This window comes from Chrysemys picta, chromosome 4 (assembly GCF_011386835.1).
Source record: "Chrysemys picta bellii isolate R12L10 chromosome 4, ASM1138683v2, whole genome shotgun sequence".
Lineage (NCBI taxonomy): Eukaryota > Metazoa > Chordata > Testudines > Emydidae > Chrysemys > Chrysemys picta.
Genome location: NC_088794.1, coordinates 143,347,980 through 143,371,174, shown reverse-complemented (window position 1 = coordinate 143,371,174; position 23,195 = coordinate 143,347,980). Strand labels below are relative to the sequence as shown.

The following is a 23,195-nucleotide window of genomic DNA, read 5'->3' as shown; positions in this document are numbered from 1 at the left end:
TTGTCTAAATTCTTTGCAGGTTGGGGTGAGCGGTTTGTCTTAGAGCTGCTGCGAATGTCAGAATGAAAGACCGCTTTAGGAAGAGCCCGGATGATGGCCCAAATTTTGTGTGTGCGCATGTCACGGCGAGCGAGACTCTACAAGTTCTGAACAGGGCGGTTGAACAAACTGTTTTGTGCTGGTCACTAAGCTGCTGTGGTGATGGGTGCTTTAGGAATGCCTAGAGAACAGCAGCCAGCGAGCCATTGATGCAGAGTGATAAGAAAGTGAGAGGCAGAGACTTGCTGGATGCCAGGTTTCAGAGTAGCAGCCGTGTTAGTCTGTATCAGCAAAAACAACTAGGAGTCCTTGTGGCACCTTAGAGACGAACAGATTTATTTGGGCATAAGCTTTCGTGGGCTAAAACCCACTTTATCAGATGCACGGAGTGAAAAATACAGTGTGTATATATATATATAATTACAGCACATGAAAAGATGGGAGTTGCCTTACCAAGCGGGGGGTCAGTGCTAACGAGGCCAATTCAATTAAGGTGGAAGTGGAAATTAGTTAGTCTCTAAGGTGCCACAAGGACTCCTTGTTGTTTTTGTTGGGAAAACGTTCTTCTCTCCTGCAGCAGAATGAGCAAAAAGGATACAAAATGCCCCAGGAGCTAAGTAGGCGGGAGATGTGAATGGGGTGTACAGAGTAGATTAAAATTCAAATCACATTTGTAGCAAAGCTTCACCTCATTTATAAGATGTGGCATATGATGAAAACAAAACTGTCACCCACTGCCCTGCCAGTGCACATCCACCAGGGCATACGGACTATTGACCTTCCCCTGAAAGTGCTAATGAGGCACCTAGTCTCATTGCTACTTCCCCCGAGGCAGTGAGATTGACTACATTTGTTAATTAGGCTTGTACAGTAGCAGTTACCAATGACTTTAGCAATGGTGTGAAACAGAGCTCACAGTATCTGTCAATTTCACACTGCAAAGAGAAGCTGGCAGAGAGCGACCGCACTGTGCAAGAGCTCATTTGGATCATAGTCCATTTCATCTTCATTTGCCAGATCGCTGGAAGCCCGAATGGAAAGAAATTTAGAGGGATAGAGGAGACAGAGAGCAACAAGCTTGTTGATCAGATAGTTTTGGTAGAGTTTGATGTTCTATAATTCTTGCAACAAACACCATGTGCGTGACTGTCAAGGCTGTATCCCCACTTTGAACTTTAGGGTACAAATGTGGGGGCCTGCATGAAAACTTCTAAGCTTAACTACCAGCTTAGGTCTGGTCCGCTGCCACCATCCCAAAGCTAATTCCCTTCCCTGGGTAGCCTTGAGAGACCTTCACCAATTCCCTGGTGAATACAGATCCAACCCCCTTGGATCTAAAAACAAGGAAAAATCAATCAGGTTCTTAAAAAGAAGGCTTTTAATTAAAGAAAAAGGTAAAAATAATCTCTGTAAAATCAGTATGGAAAATAACTTTACAGGGTAATCAAACTTAAAGAGCTCAGAGGACCCCCCCCCTCTAGTCTCAGGTTCAAAGTACAGCAAACAAAGATAAACACTCTAGTAAAAGGTACATTTACAAGTTGAGAAAAACAAAGTAAAACTAAGATGCCTTGCCTGGCTTTTTACTTACAAGTTTGAAATATGAGAGACTTGTTTAGAAAGATGTGGAGAACCTGGATTGATGTCTGGTCCCTCTCAGTCCCAAGAGCGAACGAACTCCCAAACAAAGAGCACAAACAAAAGCCTTCTCCCTCTTCCCCCCCCCCCCCCCCAAAGATTTGAAAGTATCTTGTCCCCTTATTGGTCCTTTGGGTCAGATGCCAGCCAGGTTACCTGAGCTTCTTAACCCTTACAGGGAAAAGGATTTTGGAGTCTCTGGCCAGGAGGGATTTTATAGTACTGTACACAGGACAGCTGTTACACCCTTCCCTTTATAGTTATGACAGTGACAAACGGATCATTTGCTTGAAATGCTTTACAATAAATATTATAAATTGAAACAAGTAACTGATTATGCTACACAGTGTTTAATATACAGTAATTCACCTGTTGTTTGTCTTTAAAATAGCAGTTCCTAGTAAGCAACAAAATGACACTGGATTCTGAGTGTTAGATTGGGATTTGGCCTAGCTTTTAAAAAGCACAAGAGACGGAAGCTTTCCCTCAAGGAGGGACCTGTACAACCACTTTACACTCACCTAGGTTATGTCTACACTACAAAATTAGGTCGATTTTATAGAAGTCTATTTTTAGAAATCTCTTTTATACAGTCGATTGCGTACGTTCACACTAAGCGCATTAAGTCGGCAGAGTGCGTCCTCACTACTGTGGCTAGCATTGACTCAGAGCGGTGAACTGTGGGTAGCTATCCCGTAGTTCCCGCAGTCTCCGCTGACCATTGGAATTCTGGGTTAAGCTCCCAATGCCTGATGGGGGCAAAAACATTGTCGCGGGTGGTTTCGGGTACATGTCGTCAGTCGCCCCTCCCTCTGTGAAAGCAACGGCAGACAATCGTTTCGTGCCTTTTTCCTGGGTTACCCGTGCAGACGCCATAGCACGGCAAGCAAGCGTGGAGCCCGCTCAGCTCACTGTCACCGCTGCTGTTGCGAGCTGGAGGCTTCTGCCTCAGGCTGCTCTCCCAGCTGGCAGCACTGTGCGGTCACACCTACCCCTTGCTCCCATGGCTCATGAAGCCTGGACAGTAGTAAGGAGCAGTTCAATTGTAGGCTGAGCAAGTGCAGAATGGTGATAGAATGTGCCTTTGGATGTTTAAAAGCTCGCTGGTGCTGTTGGTCAGACCTCAGCGTAACCAACATTCCCATTGTTATTGCTGCTTGCTGTGTGCTCCATAATATCTGAGAGAGGAAGGGGGAGACGTTTATGGCGGGGTGGGAGGTTGAGGCAAATTGCCTGGCATCCGATTTTGAGCAGCCAGACACCAGGGCGATTAGAAGAGCACAGCAAGGCACGCTGCGCATCAGAGAGGCTTTGAAAACCAGTTTCATGACTGGCCAGGCTTTGGTGTGACAGTTGTGTGTGTTTCTCCTTGATGCAAACCCGCCCCCTTTGTTGATTTTAATTCCCTGTAAGCCAACCACCCTCCCTCCTTAAAATAAAGTAACTATTGTTTTGAAACCACTCATTCTTTCTTTATTACTTAAAAAAAAAAAAAAAAAAAAGAGAGAGAGGTAACGGACAAGGTAGCCCGGGTGGGGTGGGGGAGGAGGGAAGGACAAGGCTTATTGTAGCCATGCTAAAAATCAAACTGTTTGAATGACAGCCTTCTGTTGCTTGGGCCATCCTCTGGAGTGGAGTGGCTGGGTGCCCGGAGCCTCCCCCTCCCGCGTTCTTGGGTGTCTGGGTGAGGAGGCTATGGAACATGGGGAGGAGGGGAGGCGGTTATACAGTGGATGCAGTGGGGTCTGTGCTTTTGTTGGCTTTCCTGCAACTCCAACAGACGCTTCATCATGTCCATTTGCTCCCCCATTAGCCTCAGCATCATGTCCTGCTTCCGCTCTTCGCGCTCACTTAATTCTTTCCTGGCCTCTGCCACTGAATGCCTCCATGCATTAAGCTGTGCCCTATCAGTGCGGGAGGACTGCATGAGCTCGGAAAACATGTCTTCGTGAGTGCGGTTTTTTTCCGCCTTCTAATCTGCAATAACCTCCGGGACGGAGATGATAGGGGGAGCGTAGAAACTTTCTGGGGGGACTGCATGGTCACCTGTGCTGCTGAGTTCACCACGCTGACAAAACAGGAAATGAAATTCAAAAGTTCTCGGGGCTTTTTCTGTGTACCTGACCAGTGCATCCGGAGTTCAAAGTGCTGTCCAGAACGCTCACAATGGAGCACTCTGGGATAGCTCCCGGAGGCCAATACCATTGATTTGCATCCGCACTACCCCAAATTCGACCCAGCAAGGTCGATTTTAGCGCTACTCCCTTCGTCGGGGAGGAGTACAGAAGTTGATTTTAAGAGCCCTTTAGGTCGACAGAACGGGGTTGGTTGTGTGGACGCATTCATTTTTAAATCGACCTAACGCGGCTAAATTTGACCTAACCCCGTAGCGTAGACCACGGCTTAGTGAATTTAAAGGGACACCTACAAATATCCTCACTCCACCCATCTAAGGAAGGGAGAGCGAAGGCATTGTCCAAAGAGGCTATTAAAGAAAATGAACAAGTTGTGAGAACCTGAAGGAATTCAGGAGCTGGCCAGCTGGACACGTTCATACAGCAGTCTCATAGTATAGCCTCTGCATTCACAAGAGAATATGTACAACCTACCTATTGAGATCACACAGTGAATAGAATCACTGGCAGAATGGCTTTCTATACCCTGAATTTCTTCTGTTCCTCCATCTGTTCTTTATAATTATACGGACAATTAACACCAGTGTGATTCATGTCTGCAGTTCTTTCCTTACATTAATCAGCAGTGACAGAAAGGTTGCTATTACAGCCCAGGGGAAAGACTGGGCAACCCCTCCTTTATCAGCTGTTGCTACTTCTGTCAGACAAGAGATCATGGATTCCAGTTCTGGCCTCCTGCTGATGCAGAAGTTAGCGGTGCTGTACAGTGAGACGTTTCCACGTGTATCTAAACCAAAGGTCCCATGGCCCCTGTGTCCTGCTCAGCATTTCCCTTCTTAGTAAGATGGTACTGATGGGTGGAAAGCTGAACATAGCATTTTTAGGCAGGCCTTCAAAACCCCTTTTTGCCTTGTTTCCAGCCCCCAGCATAATTGATTCCTCCCTCTCTGCTGTTTCTACCCTGCATTGTACAAGTGAGGCCTGAAGACTTTAAGGAGGTTAATTTGTAGGGTACATCCAGATGTCACTGCCTCATTTTCTATAGAGGTATGTAATGGGAGGATATATAGGTGGCCCTCAGCCACCTCTTGCAGGTGTGGAGTCCAGCTGCTGGTTATTTTCAGCAACTGGCTTGCCATTGTTCATATCCCTTTCCATTTCCAAGGTGATCTTCCCAGGGAAAAGGGCTAGGAACTTACTACGATTATTTAATGAAAGCTGAAATGCATCTTCCCATGTCCAGTTCCTCCCAGTCTGGGGGTGCGTGCGGGGTCTGTGGGCTCTGCAAAGCCCAGAGGTCAAAGCCTTTCGTGAGCAGTTGCTGAACACCTGCTCTGCATTCGTCTGAGTCAATACATTGCCGTTAATCCATCCCATTACTCCTGAGAAGCATTACGTGAAACGTATCGCCTGGAAACCAAACTCTGCTCCTCCGTAAGATCTCACTCGTATGCGCTCTAATTTTCACACCCAAAAAGTCACCCGCGGTGAAGTCTCTGCTCAGTGAAGACTTATGAGCTGGCTCTGCTCTTTTCGGGGGGGTTCTTCCCTGTTACAGAGTGCACTAAAACACAGTCACTGGAGTACTGCAGGCGTTTGCCCTGAATCATTACAGCTCAGCCACCCTCTACAAATAGCTGAAGGAAGTCCATGTTGTGCTGCATTGGCCTTTTTCTTCTGTACTAAGTGACCTACGATGAGTCTGCCCGGTTGTAGCCTGAATTAATGAGGTTCTGCTGCACTTAATTGAGAGGGGTTTTTAAACTGGGAGGCGGCAATAAGAGAGCCCAAGAGGGAGCTGAGAAAAGGGAAATATTTATAATTCGGCAAGTGAAAAGTTGTGCCTATTGTGGTGTTCAGCTTTCCTCTCTAGAGACCTTTTTGCCCCACCACTTCCTTTCAGTCTGACACAAACAGTGCTTCCATCTCCCTTTCAGCCTGGGATGCAGGCATGTGTCCTGTCTTGTATGCACGTCGGCAGAAGGCAGGAAGCTGTGCTGAGCCCTTCCGACACTTCCCACAGCTGTGACGGAGCCACAGGTGCAGAGGGGAAGTTGTAACATCTGTCCAAACAGTGGGTGGCCATTGGAAGAGGGGCTGCAGTGAGGATCACCTGCACCTTCCCCTTTTTATTTCTGCCTTTATCTCCAGCTTGCTGTTGTTGCCCTGTATCCGATTCCCCGTCCCTCCCGCGAGGACGCTCAGGGTATAGTAGGGAGGGAGGAAACTAGTGGTTACATTACCCTAGCCCATCTCAACGCCTAGGCTTGTGAGGCTAAGCAGCTCTGGCATCTTTCCTGTGGCCCTCCTCTCGGGAGTGTGGAATTAGTGCTAGGAACCAAATGATGTATCTGTAAAGGAATTTTAAGTGCTCGTTGCAAGGGGCAATGATCATGGGGGTGACAGGCCAGGTGTCGGATATCCCTATGGGGCTGTGCGATATTTCTATGCTGTACTTCCTCAGGGCCAAATAAGACAGCTCATGCTGTGTGTCTCTAGATGTCATTGCTTTGCTACGCTACAGGACAGACCCACTGGCCGTGCTTCAGGTTTCTGGATCCTCTGAGCCTCCCAGGAAACCATCTCATTTAACCTCTGCTTGTTTTCCCTCCAGGCCTAAAATGCCAGATGGGGAATGGGGTCAAGTGAAGGGTAATTGCTCATTGCCATTCAGCAGGGGAGGAGCCCCAGTAAAATCAAATGACTCCAGATAGAAAGTGACATGAGGCAAGCACAATGGGGATTGTGAGAATATCTGAGGTCTGTATTCCTCATCCCCCACCCCCAATCCCTGAGGATCCCCTGGAGTATGTGTGGGGGAATACAGATACACATGCCTGCGCTGAGCTCGCTTCATGTGATCCTGAAATACAGCCGTGTAAGGGGTTGGAATGTGGAGCCTGGCTACGGGACCGGATAGGGTGGGAAGAGAAGGAGGGTGCCAGGTCCAAGAGAAAGTTTAGTCAGCAGGATTTAGTTACGGACTCTTGTTGGGATGGGATTCCGGGAGTGCTCCCCTCCTGGCGTGCAGGGAGGAAGCCATGGTATCTTGAATGACCACAAGTGATCTGTACCTCAGTTAAATGCCAGGTCACCTTTGTTCCTGCTATGGTTCCAGTAGCGTAGAAGTGCCCCCCAACACCACGCGGGGCATAGCTTTTATTTATTTATTTAAGCTAGGAGAATGCCAAGTACTGACTTGTCGGTATCACGTCTCGAAGATTACAGTGAAGACATCCCTATGAGCACTGATCAGGCCTCTGCCTTACTTGGGTTGTGATGTCCTACGTGACTGGAATTCAAGATGATGTGGCTCTAGGTGCCTATGTGTACATCATGTGGGGTACTTCTAACATCACTGTCCAAGGAGGGATTACCGTCAAAGCCTCTGAACTTCCATGTCGGTATCCGGGGACTGTAGGAACATGACTGAAACTGCCTCCTAATATTAGCCTGAAGCATTGGTTCGCGGCCTTTGCCATACCATGATTCTATGTGGCAACAGAAAGTTTCAGGATCCCCTGGAAAGGGATGGGTTTATGACCGCATTGATAACCCCTGGTCTACAGTTCCCCACCCTTCTTAACAAATCTTGCCCTCTTGTAGTGGTTTGTGCAAAGTCACACTATGTATGATACGGCATTTTGCTCATGTTCTGAGAGCAAGTGGAAGCACATTAGAAAATGGCTTTTGATAATCCTAAAAGTTACCCAATCAGTTAGTAAGATGTGGGGACTGAGCTAAAAGGACCCAACGGTAGAAATACCCTCAATTTTAGATGTGTGTGTGTGTGTGTGTGTGTGTGTGTGTGTGTGTGTCCGTCCAAATATGTTAATATACCGACCAGCAGGACTGAATTGTGACCAGTGCCATTGATTGTGACAAAGACTTGACTTGAAGAAGAAATTTGTGTGTTGGTTTTATAGACACCCTTGCCTGTGAGGATGGAGGAGATGGACTGTCCTTCAAGCAGGAGATATCAGTCACTCCTGAATAAACATAGTGCAACTTGGCATGGAGAAACCTTTTACTTCCAGTGAAAGTGATGATCTCTCAGAGTAGCCTGGCATCAGGCACTGCTTGAATCCTCTTGGCTTTTGTCAGCCACTTGTGTAATTTACTAGTATGCTACTCCTAAATTCCTCCTCCTGCCCAGTTCAGCTTCCAAATTATGGTAAGTGTGACTGCTCTAACAGCTGTGGCAAAAAGTAGCCCATGTTTCCTTGAGTAGCATATTTTTTGCAACTAATTAGGGCTGTCAATCACAGTTAACTCAAGCGATTAAAAAAAAATTAACTATATTAAAAAATTAATCATGATTAATTGCAGCTTTAATCGCACTGTTAAACAATAATAGGCTACCATTTAAATTTGTTATAAACATTTTTGGATGTTTTTCTACATTTTCAAATGTATTGATTTCAATTACAACACAGAATACAAAGTGCACAGTGCTCACTTTATATTATTATTTTTGATTACAAATATTTGCACTGTAAAGAAGATAAATAGTATTTTTCAGTTCACCTGTTACAAGTACTGTAGTGCAATCTTTGTCATGAAAGTGCAACTTACAAATGTAGAATTTTTTTGTTACATAACTGCACTCAAAAACAAAACAATGTAAAACTTTAGAGCTTAAAAGTCCACTCAGTCCTACTTCTTGTTCAGCCAATCGCTAAAGACAAACAAGTTCGTTTACATTTACGGAAGATAATGCTGCCCACCTATTTACAGAGTCACCTAAAAGTGAGAACAGGCATTTGCATGGGACTTTTGTAGCTGACATTGCAAGATACTTGTGTGCCAGATATGCTAAACATTTGCATGCCCCCTTCATGCTTCGGCCACCATTCCAGAGGACATGCTTCTATTTTGATGATGCTCGTTAAAAAAAGTTAAATAAATTTGACTCAACTCCTTGGAAGAGAATTGTATGTCTCCTGCTCCATGGTTTTACCTGCATTCTGCCATGTATTTCGTGTTATGGCAGTCTTGGATGATGACCCAGCATATGTTGTTCAATTTAAGAACACTTTCACTGCAGATTTGACAAAACACGAAGAAGGTACCAATGTGAGATGTCTAAAGATCGCTCCAGCACTCGACCCAAGGTTTAAGAATCTAAAGTGCCGTCCGGAATCTGAGAGGGATGAGGTATAGAACACGCTGTCAGAAGTCTTAACAGAGCAACACTCCGATTCGGAAACTACAGAACCCAAACCACCAAAAAAGGAGATCAACCCTCTGTTGATGGCATTTGACTCAGATGATGAAAATGAACGTGCATCTGTCCACACTGCTTTAGATTGGATCGTTACCGAGCAGAACCTGTCAGCATGGAAAGCATGTCCCCTGGAATGGTGATTGAAGCATGAAGGGGCATACAGATGTTTAGCATATCTCGCATGTAAATACCTTGCAACACCGGCTACAACAGAGCCATGCAAATGCCTGTTCTCACTTTCAGGTGACGTTGTAAATAAGAAACCGACAGCATTCTCTCCCATAAATGTAAAGAAACTTGTTTGTCTTAGCGATTGGCTGAACAAGAAGTAGGACTGAGTGGACTTGTAGGTTCTAGTTTTACATTGTTTTGTTTTTGAGCGCGGTTATGTAAAAAAAAAAATTCTACATTTGTAAGTTGCACTTTCACAATAAAGAGACTGCACTACAGTACGTGTATGAGGTGAATTGAAAAATACTATTTCTTTTATTTACAAATATTTGCACTGTAAAGAAGATAAACAAAAATAATATAAGGTGAGCACTGTACACTTGTATTCTGTGTTGTAATTGAAATCAATGTATTTGAAAATGTAGAAAACATCCAAAAATATTTAAATAAATGGTATTCTATTGTTTAACAGTGCGATCAAAACTGCAATTATCACCATTATATTTTTATCTCTGGATTAATCGTGATTAATTCTTTTGTTTGACAGCCCTACAAATAATTTTTGCTTATCAGATTTAATAATCTTATGAGTGAGCAATAGAGCATTCATTCTCCTCCGTGAAAAGATGCCATATATTTTGTTCTTCTCACTTAAGTTCATAAATATATACTATCCTTGTTTTTTTATTATTATTATTATTAGAGAAGTGATTGTTCTTGCTGATTAGCACCCAAATATTTTCTCCATGAATCACAGCAGCTGCACAGCTCAAGACAGGGTTACGACATTTTTGCAAACAACCTGCATTTCCATCCTAAGGATGTGTGAGAGAATGGATGTTCTTATTATAGGGATTATCGTTGGCATAGCAAGTATTTGTCTGTGTAAAATTCTAAACTGAAGGCATGATTGACAATGCAACCAGATGCAAAAGCACTTAACATACTCCTAATGGGGCGTGCTTACCTTAATATTTAAACAATGATTTTGCTCATGAACAGGACATACCTGTTTAGCTCAACTACATTTTGCACTCCCTTGAAATGCTAATGTCCCTCTGCTTGTGCAGATAAGAGGAGGCAGCTCTTTGCTATAATAAAACATTTTAGTTTTGCTCTATATTAAGCAAATTCTGTCGGCTCCCCATAGGAATGCTGTGCTTGATGTGTCATTGAAGTGACCACTGAAGCGTATTGCTCAGTGAGTCGGCAACAAGATTCTAACGTTACCTCCAAGAAATCCATGGCTTTTTGACTTTAGTTGTGAGATTCAAAAGTATCTTGGCAAGAGGCACTTGCTGACAACTGACCTGTTAGACACACGGTCTCTGGAAGAAGAACTTTGTGCATAGGCCTGAACCCACTTACAAAGCATCGAGGACGCACCCATTCCCCCACAAAGGCAGAAGGACTTCTTGCTCCACTACCTTGCAGAAGGCTCTGGAGGTAGCCCTCCATCCATCACGCAAAGCAGGGTCTGCGTGTATCTGAACGCGAGGGGCTGTGGTATGCCGCTAAACAAGGACGCTACTGCTAACGTGGCCTGTGCAAACACATGCTAGTGATCATGTGCTCTACCATAGGGTGGGTTTGTTTAGATGTTTTTCTGTGGCCCTCATCATTGTTTTAACTGAGCGTCTCACTAACAGTTCTGAATTTAACCTCACGACGTCTCTGTGAGCTAGGGAAGTACTGACTCCATTTTACAGATGATGGAGGGCGGAGGGAGTCAGAGAGCTCAAGTGTTTTGCTAAAGGTCATGCAGCAAGTCTGTAGCTAATAACGGAACCCAGATCTTCTAAATTCAAGTCCTTGAACGTGAAGCCAGGGTCTCATTCTGATCTTATCTGACGCTGATGTAAAGTGGTTGCAGCTCTGACTTCACTGGAATGACACCAGCATAGGGGAGAGCATCGTTCATCATGCAGTAATGAAGCGTGCCTGGAAGGTCACCAAATTCAGAAGGTTGTGGACTAAATGGGGGGCATGCGCGAGGGCAAATTCCGGTCCCAGAACCCTCCATGAGATTCCCCTGCCTGGCTAGGGGGGAAGAGGTCATTCCCCCAGGTAGGCCAGTCCCAGGCCATTTAGGGCTTTTAAGGTGTCGGTTACAACCTATAACTCCACCTGCAGAGCAACAGGCAGCCAGTGCAGATCCCGGCGCACCAGGGTCACAAGCTCCCAGTGAGACTGCTACAGCTGCCGTCTCTAAATGGTTGTATGGTGCAGCCCCCTGTGGAGCACGTTGCAGGAGTCTAATCTCGAGGTAAGACGAGCATGGAGAGCAGGAGCGCAGTCTGAGGCTGAAAGGGAAGGCTGCATCCGCCTAGCCAGATGCAGATCGTAAGTTGCTGTGTGGGTCGCTGCTGTCATGTGATCGTCCAACAGCAGCTGGCGGCCTGAAGTTGCGTTGCCTAGTAACTGGCAGATAGTAACCCTCAGTCAAAAGGATCGATGTTCCCTCCAGTTGCTTCCCCCAGCACAGCCGTCATCCTCTCAGTCTCATTTGGGTTGAGTTTCAGATAGCTCGGTCTCATCCATGCCCCCATCAGCCCCCAGCGTGGCCTGAGCGTTGCGCTGCTTTGTCCAAGTTGGATGAGCTAGAGATCTACAACTGGGTGCCATCAGCATGCTGAAATCCCACGTCTCCTTACAAGCCCTCACCTACTCGTTAAACTAGGGGATGGAGGGAAGGGTGGCAGAATGGTGCCCTGCAGGACCCCATGCCTGAGAGCTCGTCAGGAGGAAGCACAGGCATCCACAACTCTCCATTGAGGTCTCCCTGAGAGAAGGACAGAGACACCAAAGAGCAACCATGACCACTCCCACCACGCAGGCAGGGCCAGCCTTAGGGCAGGCGTTCAGCGTGCCAGCTTCCAGACGGCACCAAATCAGCATCCAGGGGGTGCCAAGTTGGAGGGGGTTGGTTTTTTGCTCAGCTGCTTCGGGGGAGGAGCACAAAAAACATTTTCTGCCCTGGGGCAGCAAAACACCTAGGGCAGGCCCTCCACACAGGACCTTGGTTGCCCCTGACAACAGCCACTCCAGCCAGCCCTGAAGGAGTCATTTGTTTGTCCTTTCATTTTCCTTTTCTCTCTTCCCCTTGTCTGTTTGGTTTGAAGAAAGCGACTCAGCTGACCATCATGCTGGGTGAATAACTCTCACTTCTGCTTTAGCCCAGTCATATCACCAGGGATGAACTCAGGTTAAGATTTTTCCAAAGTGCCGAGCGATTCTGAGTGCGTCGATCTTTTAGGGGTCCAGCTTGTGACACCTTCCGAGGGTCTGGCTCCCGGAGGCTGAAGGATGAGCGCCTTCTGAAAAATCAAACTTCTTTAAAGTGTCCAGTTTGGGCCTCAAAAAATTGATGCCCCAGTTTCACTAGTTATCTGTGGTGTTGTCTTGCAGTTTTCTTGCATATGTAAGTTACAGGTAATAAGTTCAGAACATTGTGTACTACTGATGAGTTAACTTCCAAACACTAACCTCTGGGTGCTGCCCAGTGCCATCTAAACAATCAGGTCTTTTCGTGGATGCTAAATTTGGGGGTCTAAATAGGTTGCCACTGTCTGTTTTAGTGAGCGAGCTAATTTAGTGATCTAGGGAAAGTGTGTAAACTCTGTGCTTTCAGTTAATATTAAAAATACTAAGTTCCCTCACTTTAAACTCTCGATAAATGGTCAATAAATAGCCCTCATGGCAGTACAACCTTGCCTGGATCCCACTGGGAAATGAATAACATTCCTGGGCTAAAACAGTAGGTGTTAAATTTCCTTGACAGTCATGGAAACCTCTCTTCTGCAGTGATCATTTCAGTCGGCCAAACCAGTTTTTGGCAGCCGGCAGTTTTAATGCATAGTCATGAATGTGGCCAAAGATGTACCGGAGACTGGCAGCTCTAAGAACCCCAGGATTATTTTGATATATTACAGCACTGCGTTTGTTTTCCAAAAGAGACGTTTTCTCTCTCTCGGGGGTTTCCCCCCCAATTTGCTGCCGTCACTCAAGATGAGTTTTTACAGTAAGTTCATTGTAAAGGCAGGGGGTACAAGGGGGAGGGATTCAGAAAAGCTCAATGTAAGGCAGTGTGGCCTAGAGGATATGGCACTAAACTGGGTCTTGCAACTGACCTGCTTGGTGACCTTTGGCAACTCTCTTCTCTTTGGGCTTCCGTTTTCTTCCCCGCCTTTGGTCTATCTTGTCTGTTGAGCTTGTAAATTCTTTGGGGCAGGAACTGTCTCTTACCATTTGTCTGTACAGCACCAAGCACAATCTTGGTTAAGACCTTGCTGTGCTACTGCAATACAAATAAACTGTAGTAGTAATAAATATATGAATCCTGCATTTAATGGAGAGGAAGAACAGTGAAAAAGGCTTGAGTTTATCCTCTGCAACGCTTCTTGGTTAATAGCATTTTTTAACAGCAATGTGTGGTTCTCAATAGCATTTCAAAGGATTGCACTTCTTGTATTTTGCTTACACTGCACAAACAGATACTTGAGTTTTACAGGCCTTACTGTTGTAGCTGCGTTGTAAAGCTAGATTGTACTCTGTGTACCTGTCTTTATTTTTTTTTTTTTAACATTCTCTGGCAAACACAGCTAAAAGATTAACATTTCCTTTTCAGCCTTATTAGTATAAGACCAAAGCAGTCCTGTTTTGCATGAAGGCTGATAGGTTCTTGCACGTTACTGGGGAATTTTAAAAAAAAGTTGATCTAAGCAAAGCGTACTTGCTTTCTCTTCCTGGAATTGAGCATGCATGTCCTGAATGGAGCAGTGACGTGGAGCTTAGCATTTGAGCTTTGGCAGCCAAGGTAAACTTATTAATATGGCATAAATATCAATGACTTTAGAGCCATCCACACAGAAGCAGGCTCTGTAAAGCAACACAAGTTGCTTGAGGTTCATTAGATTTTGCACTAGTCTTGGCATGACACATTTTTTTTGTTCTAACTTAGTAAAAAGCCTCCAGTCTGTTTATTCCCTAATGGGTGTAAAGTATCAGGGGGAGGTGACTCGGATATTGAATAAAAACCCCTGGTACTCGTGGGTGAGGGGGTAGGAAAACACCCTAACTAAAGCAGAAGATGGGAGGGGTCCACATAAAGTTTCCTCAGTTGGAAAGGTGGCTCTTTCTCTTAGGGCTGGTCTACACTGTGGGGGGGGGGGGGAGAGGAGGGAATCGATCTAAGATACACAACTTCAGCTACGTGAATAGTGTAGCTGAAGTCAAAGTATCTTAGATCAATTTACCTTGGGTCCTCACGGCGCAGGATTGCCGGCCGCGGCTCCCCCATCGACTCCGCTACCGCCGCTCGCTCCGGTGGAGTTCCGGAGTCGAGGGGGAGCACGTTCGGGGATCGATATATCGCGTCTTAACGAGACGCGATATATCGATCCCCGATAAATCGATCGCTACCCGCCGATACGGCGGGTTGTCTGGACGTATCCTTAAACTTCCTGATGTCTACGGGAGCTGAGGCTTGCTGACAGGTTTATATCAATGGCAGGATTTCCCTAGGGTAGGGATTTAGTTAATGCAGCCACTGAATAGAAAAATCAACTTGACCTCATTACCACCAAGCCAGCTCATCAACACTCATAGGAAGGGGTGGTGAGGGGAGACTCTCTCTGTGGGCATGTCCCTGTAGAGATCACTCACTCACAAACACACTACATGGTCCAGCTGGAGACTGGGGTTTATCTCCTCCCACCCCAAAAGGGAAAGGGCACAGGGCCTGCCTGCAAAGGTGGAAGATCCCAAAGCTCTGGCTTTTAGTGGTGTCCTCTTCTTCCACCCCTTCAGCAGGCTCAGAGTCACACTCGGCAGCATGTCCTGGCTGTGTTTGTCCCTCAGATCGTAGGTCACTGGAGAAGGAAATACAGCCATGGGGGAACAATATATACCCCAGGCCCAGCCACTCTCCCCCAGTAAAGACACTCAAGCAGATGGGGGTGCAGATTTGTGTAAGTGGTTGAACTCTTTGTTTGCACCTCAGTCTTGGGGGTATGAGGGTGTCTGGGCTGTTGATTCTAAATCCATCTAGTTAAATGTCTTTAAACTAAGCTGTAGAAGCTTGAGGCACTGGGAGTTTCCTAGGGTTACCATATTTTGTGCCTCCCAAAGGAGGACACTCCACGGGGGCCCGGCCCCGCCCCCAGCCCCGCCCCAACTCCGCCCCCTCCCCAAAGTCTCCGCCCCCTCCCCTGCTTCCCGCGAACATTTGAGTTGTGGGAAGCCTGAAGCAGGTAAGGGGGAGTGTGGGGGGAGGAGGCGCGGTCCAGGCTGTCCCCGGCCCTGGGGTGCCGGCCCCGGCCCACCACCCCCGGCCCGGCCTGGCACCGCCGGCCCGGCCTGGCACCGCCGGCCCGGCCCCCGAGTCCCCGGCCCGGCTGGCGCCCCCGATCCACCCGCCGGAGCCCCCGGCCCTGCCGACCCGACCGGCCTCGGCCCCACCGGAGGCCCCGGCCCGGCCGACCCGACCCGGCCGATCCGGCCCCGCCGGAGGTCCCGACCCGACCGGCCCCGCCGGAGGCCCCGGCCCGGCCGACCCGACCCGACCCGACCCGGCCCCGCCGGAGGCCCCGGCCCGGCCGACCCGACCCGACCCGACCCGGCCCCGCCGGAGGCCCCGGCCCGGCCGACCCGACCCGACCCGACCCGGCCCCGCCGGAGGCCCCGGCCCGGCCGACCCGACCCGACCCGGCCCCGCCGGAGGCCCCGGCCCGGCCGACCCGACCCGGCCCCGCCGGAGGCCCCGGCCCGGCCGACCCGACCCGACCCGACCCGGCCCCGCCGGAGGCCCCGGCCCGGCCGACCCGACCCGACCCGACCCGCCGGAGGCCCCGAGCGCCCGGCCCCGGAGCCCCCGGCCAGGCACTGCACCGCGGGCCCGGCCCGAGCCCCCGGCCCGATCCCCGAGCACCCGCACCGCCGGCCGGCATGTCCCGATTTTCCCGGACATGTCCGGCTTTTTGGGCTTTCCCCCCGGACGGGGATTTGGAGCCCAAAAAGCCGGACATGTCCGGGAAAATCCGGACGTATGGTAACCCTAGAGTTTCCTAAGGGTTAATGATTGGGTGGGAAGAGTTGATGGCCTGTGCAGAAATTTGCCAGGACACCTTTTATAGGAGAGAGGCTGCTACAGTTCTGCACAGGAAGCGATTTTTATTATTGTGGGAGCATCTCTGGTCAATGGCCTTGAAAGTGCTGAGAGCTAAATTGCCTGGAAAACCAGGGCAAGTTCTGGAATTCATTGAAAGCACTCAGCCTGGAGGCCGATCCTATTGCTTCAAGAATCAGAACTGCATTTGCTAGTGTATTGTTACCTGCTATTAAATTGCTTTGTGCACGTGAATGGAGGAAAAACACATATACTCTTGTCATTAGGGGCATCTTCTCATTGGGTGTCGACTCTGGAAAGTGTAGCCGGAGGAGCTAGCCTGAAAACCACATTCTATTTCCATCTGTGACTCTCTCGTTGCAAGGAATGGGTTGGTCTCAAGTCTTTTAGTCACTGACATCAGCTGGAGAGCTGTTGCTAATGGTCCTTGGATGTAAATCATTGGTGGGGCTGGAGAAGTTAGCTGATGGAGGACTCTTGAGTCTAGAATTTGCCCTCCTCATGGATCTGACCAGTTTTGTTTTAGTGTTTTAATACTGAAATGTTGCTATGTGCGGGATTTGTAGTTTGGATGCCTTGTGCTCCCTTTCTCTTCAATGGGATGGGATCCCCAGTGGGACTACATCTCCCATGATGCACAGTCTTCCCTCACTGACCTGAGACTGTGGTGTGTTGCTTTTTGACTTCTCCCAGACAATTTTGAGTTTTCAGAGGAGAGCGTGGGATGTGTAAATGGTCCAACCAGCTCTAATCAGAAACCTGAAGTCAGCGAGGTAGCGAAGAGATTCTTATGCCAGAACACCCAAGATGTCCTGATCCTGCCAGTCCTTTAAAAACTTGTTGGATGATCTCTTGAGAAGCTGAACCACCCGCTCCCCTTGACTTCAGTGTGAATCGAGGGTACTCAGCATCTCAGGGAAAATCAGGTCATTGTTCCATAGCATGTATGTCTGACTTATCACTAACAAAATAGGAACAACAATTGTTGCTGCTACCTTAGCTCTCCAAGGCCCAACAGTTCAGGGGCTTTTAAGCCAGTGGGGTCAGATCTGGAGTGTTTGTGCTGGTTATTGACATGCTGTGTTGTTGGCATTAGGGAATCCCATCAGAAACAGCATGTTGACCAAGATGGCGAAATGTATCTGATGCAGATGTTACTTATTAACACATGGGGAAAAGTTAGGGAGTTTCTTTATAAAATGCTCAAGTCCATGGAGCAGAGAAGCCAATAGATAATTTTTCATGTTATAAAAGTCCTAAAAGAGATGCTCTAGCTCAAACAAAGTTATGGGCTTGAAACAAGAATAACTGGGTGAAATTATATGGCCTGTGTATTATGCAGAAGGTCCGACTAGATGATCACAATGGTCTCTTCTTGCCCTAAACTCAATCAACCTATGAATACAAACTTTGGTTTTCTCTCTTATTTTTCAAAGCAGAACATAAACTGCAAGTCTTTAAAAAAATGTACTGTGTGACTTCTGTCTTTGTATTTAGTTGTAACCTTGTGGGGTGGGGAGGGAGGGGTGGAGATTATATACAGTGTAATTGTTTTTCTGTGGATTCTAATACTGATTCTTGGCTGCGAGCCATTAGCGCAAGCTAACGGTTTTCTCTGGGACTGACCTAATTTTACTGTTGGATCGTTTGGTAATATAGGCTGCTGATGTGAGACAGCTGGTGCTCCCTTCCCTCCCCAGGGGAGCTGGGGAACTGACCGTGAATTCACCAGCCTTGTAAGTGAGGGAAACAGGTTCATTTACAGACTTGGCTCTCTTACAAAGTAATCTGGTATTTCTGATGCACCAGCAGCAGGCTTGCTGTGTGCTGGATATTTCTACAGGGAAACTTGCAATTAAAGCTTGCATCCACCTACTCATGTCAAGGGTCACTTGAACTGGCAAGAACTTTTTCTTCTTGTCTCTGTGTGATCCTAGACACTAACTCTTGGACAGATAATCTCTGTGCCACCCTGCTTTCACTCCTCCATCCTCCCAAAAAAACCTCACTCCAAACGATGTTGACAATATGACTGCCTGGCATTTCTGTTATCAGTGCAGTTCTCAAGGCTAGAATTAAAGCTGAATCAGGATTTCTGTTACAAATCCTTATATTTCTTAGGTCCAAATAGCTCAGCTAGGGAAAAAAGGTTGTTTTTTTTGTCTTTTGTTTTTTTTTTGGTTTGTTTAGTTTTTTTAAAGTAGCATTCAGATTTAAGCCTTGGAGCAAAAATACTAATTTTGTCCCTTTAAATCTGGCTGGCTATGTGGAAAACCGCCTATAGAATTGAACAGTAGTTCTGTCTTGGCAGGGGAAACCAAACATTTCTGAAGCCAGCCCCACACGAAATGTTACCTTTGCAGTCCCACATCAGTGAGCGATACACCCCTGATATTTTCAAGGATGGATGTGTGTAGGCTGGGGGAAGGTCTTGTAGGAGGACAATATGGGTCTTTGTCCCCGTCTAGTGGCAGGCCCACATAAGAGGATAACAAATATATCGCCTCTGCCAGCTACAAGGGTTATTATTTTAGCACAAGTGCTAGAGCCTCGTGCTTTGAATGTGAGAGGTCTTGGGGTCAAATCCCGGCCGGCAGCCAAAGCGGGGTTGATTACCTGGGGATTGGGCTTATGTGTGTTGTAGTAACTGGGTGTACCAGGATGAGTCAACAAAACTTTAGAGAGCCACAGCTTGAATTGCTTTTGTAATTCCGAGCCACAGCCTAACGATAGCAAAACCTGGGTTTTTGTGTTAGGAACGTTGCTATAACTATTCCCAGGAATATGTGCTTTGTCTAGCCTTGTGTCAGTCAGTCAGCATAACCTTGTTGCTATAAGGGACTGGTGCCGTGAAATCTGGTGTGTTGCAAATACTGTGATAACAGGTTGTTCTTCTAGTAGTGTCCCTGTGGCTGCACTTCAGGTATGCATGTCTCTCAAGCCCTTGATCGGAGATTTTCAGTTAGCAGCGTCTGTTTGGCCTGCGCGTGTGCCCTATGCCTCCTCATGCCGTATAACTTTCTATAACAGGAGACTATCCAGATTGTTGCTTTAAGAGTCAAGAGTGAACTTTCAGATGTGTGGAGAGCGTTTTGCAGGTCTCGAAAGAGAAAACAAATCTGGAAGTGTCTGTCATGGTGAGCAACTGGTAGCGTGAGAACATGTTACTGAGCATGTAAACAGCTTTATTTTCCTGCCTCGCATGCTTCCTTGCTATGCCATGTCACCAATGTAAATTTGATCTCTTCCAAGTGACTCATGTACAAGGACGCAGGAGAGCCTGAAAAGCTATCTGGTGTATTCCACCCAGCAGCATGTTGTAATCTCCAGCCTAGAGAGCTGGACTCTAAATCATGCAGCGTAGCTCAATGGTTTTCAGCCCCTCAAGACCGAACCCAAAGGCAGGAGTCAGCAGTTGTTTAAATGAGGAATGTTATGAGCCTTTTTCTACACGCTCGTTACTTCCAGCTAAGCCTGGAGTGCCCCCTACACCATCCTCCACACCAGGGGACTAAGGTGCCTGCAGCACGTCTGAGGATGACCACTTGCAACTGATGGAGTTATGGGACTGTGGTGTGAAAAAAGTCAAAAGCCCTTGAAAGAGTGTAGTTTGAATTGTCATTGCCTCTAATATCTGTGGAGAAATCATAACCCTCCAGGTTGAGAGTCTTGTATCTATGGTGATGTGTCTAATGGCTCATTTTGAGTTTTGGTAAGTGATGGCCACTTCCTAAAACAGTGAAATATGGTTTATATCCAGTTTATTTACTCAGTGTCAGTTGTAGCAAACTACGTCAAAAGCAGCCTCACTGCATTCAACAACGCTATGCAGTCAAAAACTTTCAACGGAGGAAATTTTAAAGTGCCAGTCCTGGGAGATCTGGGTTTAGAGTTTCAAAGTTGTTCTCTAAGGACCTTGGAACCGGAAGAGTGCCACGGTTAAATCGGGAAGTGTTTAGTTAAAAACCGACATTGTAACGCAGATTGCATATAAAGACATTGTCCCATAGAGCTTTTGGTTAAAAAGGCCAAATAATATATCTAGATCAGAATGCAGGAAATCTCATAGATTTTAAGGCCAGAAAGGAGCATCATGGTCATCTAGTCTGATCGAAATCAAACTTAGACTGGTCTAATGGAATTATTGTGTGCCGCGTGTTCAATCTTCATACATGGCTATTGTAAAGGATGGGGAAAGTAAACCTTGTTTCTCCTGATGAGTTTCTTTTTGTTTTCAGGACCAGGAAGAAAATAAAGGAGCCACGAGTTGGCCTGAGTTTTACATTGATCAGCTAAATTCAATGGCTGCTGTAAGTATTTTTCCAATTATTTTTCTGGTATGTGTAAAATAAACAAAAGTGTTCTTTAACAATGTAGTTATGATGTAATCAACTGTTACACTTCAGAATATTACTGCCCTCAAATCCATGCTAAATTCTGCCTCCTTTCCCTCTCAATAAACTTACTGTCTCCGGTGTGTGTTTTACATAAGGTATATAAACACACATGCACACAGAGTAAGTAGCGGAAATGTCATGGCAGGATGCGTAACGTGCAGTTTGACTTGCGTTCACCCTTATGTCAGGTTACTCATAGAAGTGTAAAGCTGGAAGGGACCTCAAGATGTCAGCTCCTGCCCCCAGTGGCGCTGAGGCAAGACCAAGTAAACTTACACCATCCCTGACAGGTGTTTGTCCAACCTGTTCTTCTAAACCTCCAACGATGGGAATTCCACAGCCTCTCTTGGAAGCTTATTCCAGAGTTTAGCTGCCCTTTATAGTTAGATTTCCTCATCTAAATCTCCTTTGCTGCAGATTAAGCCCATTGCTACTTGTTCTATGTTCAGTGGACACGGAGAACAATTGATCACCCACCTCTTTATAACCGTTCTTAACTTATTTGAAGACTGTTATCAGGTCTCCCCTCAGTCTTCTTTTCTCACAGCTAAACATGCCCAGTTGTGTTTTTTAAACCTTTCGTCATAAATCAGGTTTTCTAAACCTTATATCGTTTTTGTTGCTCTCCTCTGGACTCTCTCCAGTGTATCCGCATCTTTCCTAATGTGTAGCACCCAGAAGTGGACACAATACTCCTGCTGAAACCTCACAATTGCCAAGTAGAGCAGAACAGTTAGCTCCCTTCTCTTACATATGACACTCCTGTTAACTCACCCCAGAATGATTTTAGCCTTTTTCGCAACTGCCTCACGTTGTCTCCTATTCAATTTGTGATCCACTCCAACCCCCAGATCCTTTTCAACAGTACTGCCGCCTAGCCACTTGTTCCCATTTTGCTGTTGCTGTCGTATCAGGCCGAGCTGTGAGTCAGCTACAATAACTAGAGTGAAGATGAACAGTACTGCTGTGCAGTTCTGCTGCATTTTTTCAAAAGAACCTGAGTGAATTCCAGTGGGAGCTGGATGCCAGACTCCTTTATTTTCCTTTGAAAATTCCAGCCCCAGTGTCTCTTCAATATCTACTATTTGCAACAAATCTGGATCCCTGCTAATCTTGTTACTGACGCGTCCTGTGGTGTTTGGCCCTGACAGGAACACTGTATTACACTGTGGGCTTCTTGATATGTGAATCCTGGAGACTATGGGTGGAAACATTTTTCAAGGGCTATGGACTTTGCATTGTGATGCAACTAAGCATTCTATGCATACACCATAACTGCATCTCTCTGATGTGCGTGCAGGCAGGAGTGTATTTCTGGATACAAAACGATTATTGTTACAGTCACTTAGCACCAACACAGACATGGTCCTTGCCATGAGAACTTGCAAGCTGAAAGACACAGATCAAGCAAGAACGCTCTGGGAGTCCGTAGTGCACTTGCTTTAATAGCTGCTTTTCAAACCACAGTTGCTTGGCATTTTAAAGTCTCTTGCCTTTTTTCCATCTCTCTTCAAATATTAAAATCTTTCTTCAAGCACTGATTGCTGCTATAAGTGGGTAAGCAGGTAGACTATCCTGAGAGCCAACACTTAATTGCACGCTGCTCAGCAAATCACTTCAGCTGAAAATTAGTATGAATGGCAGAAGCAAAGATCTTAACGAATTCAAAATGTTCAAGACAATTAGTAGTGAAGGGCTTGATTTGACACCCTTTGAAATCCTACATGTCTCAGTGTTGTAGCTCTTGCTGCATAATGACATTGAAAGTTCTAGGGCTTGTCTACACTTACCAGAGGATCGATGCTGCGGCGATTGATGCATCGGTGGTCAATTTAGCGGGTCTAGTGAAGACCCACTAAATCGACCGCCGATTGCTCTCCTGAGAAGAGTAAGGGGAGTCGACAGGAGAGCGTCTTCCATCAACGTCGCACAGTGAGGACCCCGCAATAAGTCGGTCTAAGCTACGTCGATTTGAGTTACACTATTCACGTAACTCAAATTGCGTAGCTTAGATCCACACTTCCCTTTAATGTAGACAAGGCCCTAGTTAAAAGGCCCTAGTTAACTTTACATCCAGACTTCCATTATAATCCTTTTCTCATCAAAAACTTTTTTTTTGAGCTGAAACTCCCCATGTTTGGTGTCAGCTCAGAGGCAATATATTTTCTTCTGGTCAGTTGCTGTTTAGTTACGGGAGTGTTGATAAGATCAGTCTCAGCTCCAGTAACTCAGAATGAATGAAAATCATCAGACTTGGTATGTAGCCATGGGCCAGGCGGTCAGTACCACGGCATTAGAGCCTTAGCAATACCATGGGTAGAGAGAGGCAAATGGAGGAGCATGGGGGAAGATAGGCTAGCCCAGATTGGGGGAAGCTGGAGAGGTAGGGAAACAGGTGGGCTGGAGAACGTGAAGAGAAACTTGGGGTGCAGTTTGGGAAGATCTTCGTGCATGTGCTCAGA

General features: G+C 46.6%; 1 protein-coding gene across 2 annotated transcripts in view; it reads left to right on the top strand.

Moving 5' to 3' along the window:
• DAAM1 (dishevelled associated activator of morphogenesis 1) overlaps nucleotides 1-23,195 on the top strand; it is a 178,859-nt gene that overhangs the window by 99,878 nt on the left and 55,786 nt on the right. For both annotated transcript variants that reach the window (XM_008168243.4, XM_008168239.4), the window contains exon 4: nucleotides 20,575-20,646. In XM_008168243.4, the coding sequence (XP_008166465.2) occupies nucleotides 20,575-20,646 (72 nt within the window). The remainder of the gene's footprint in view (nucleotides 1-20,574; nucleotides 20,647-23,195) is intronic.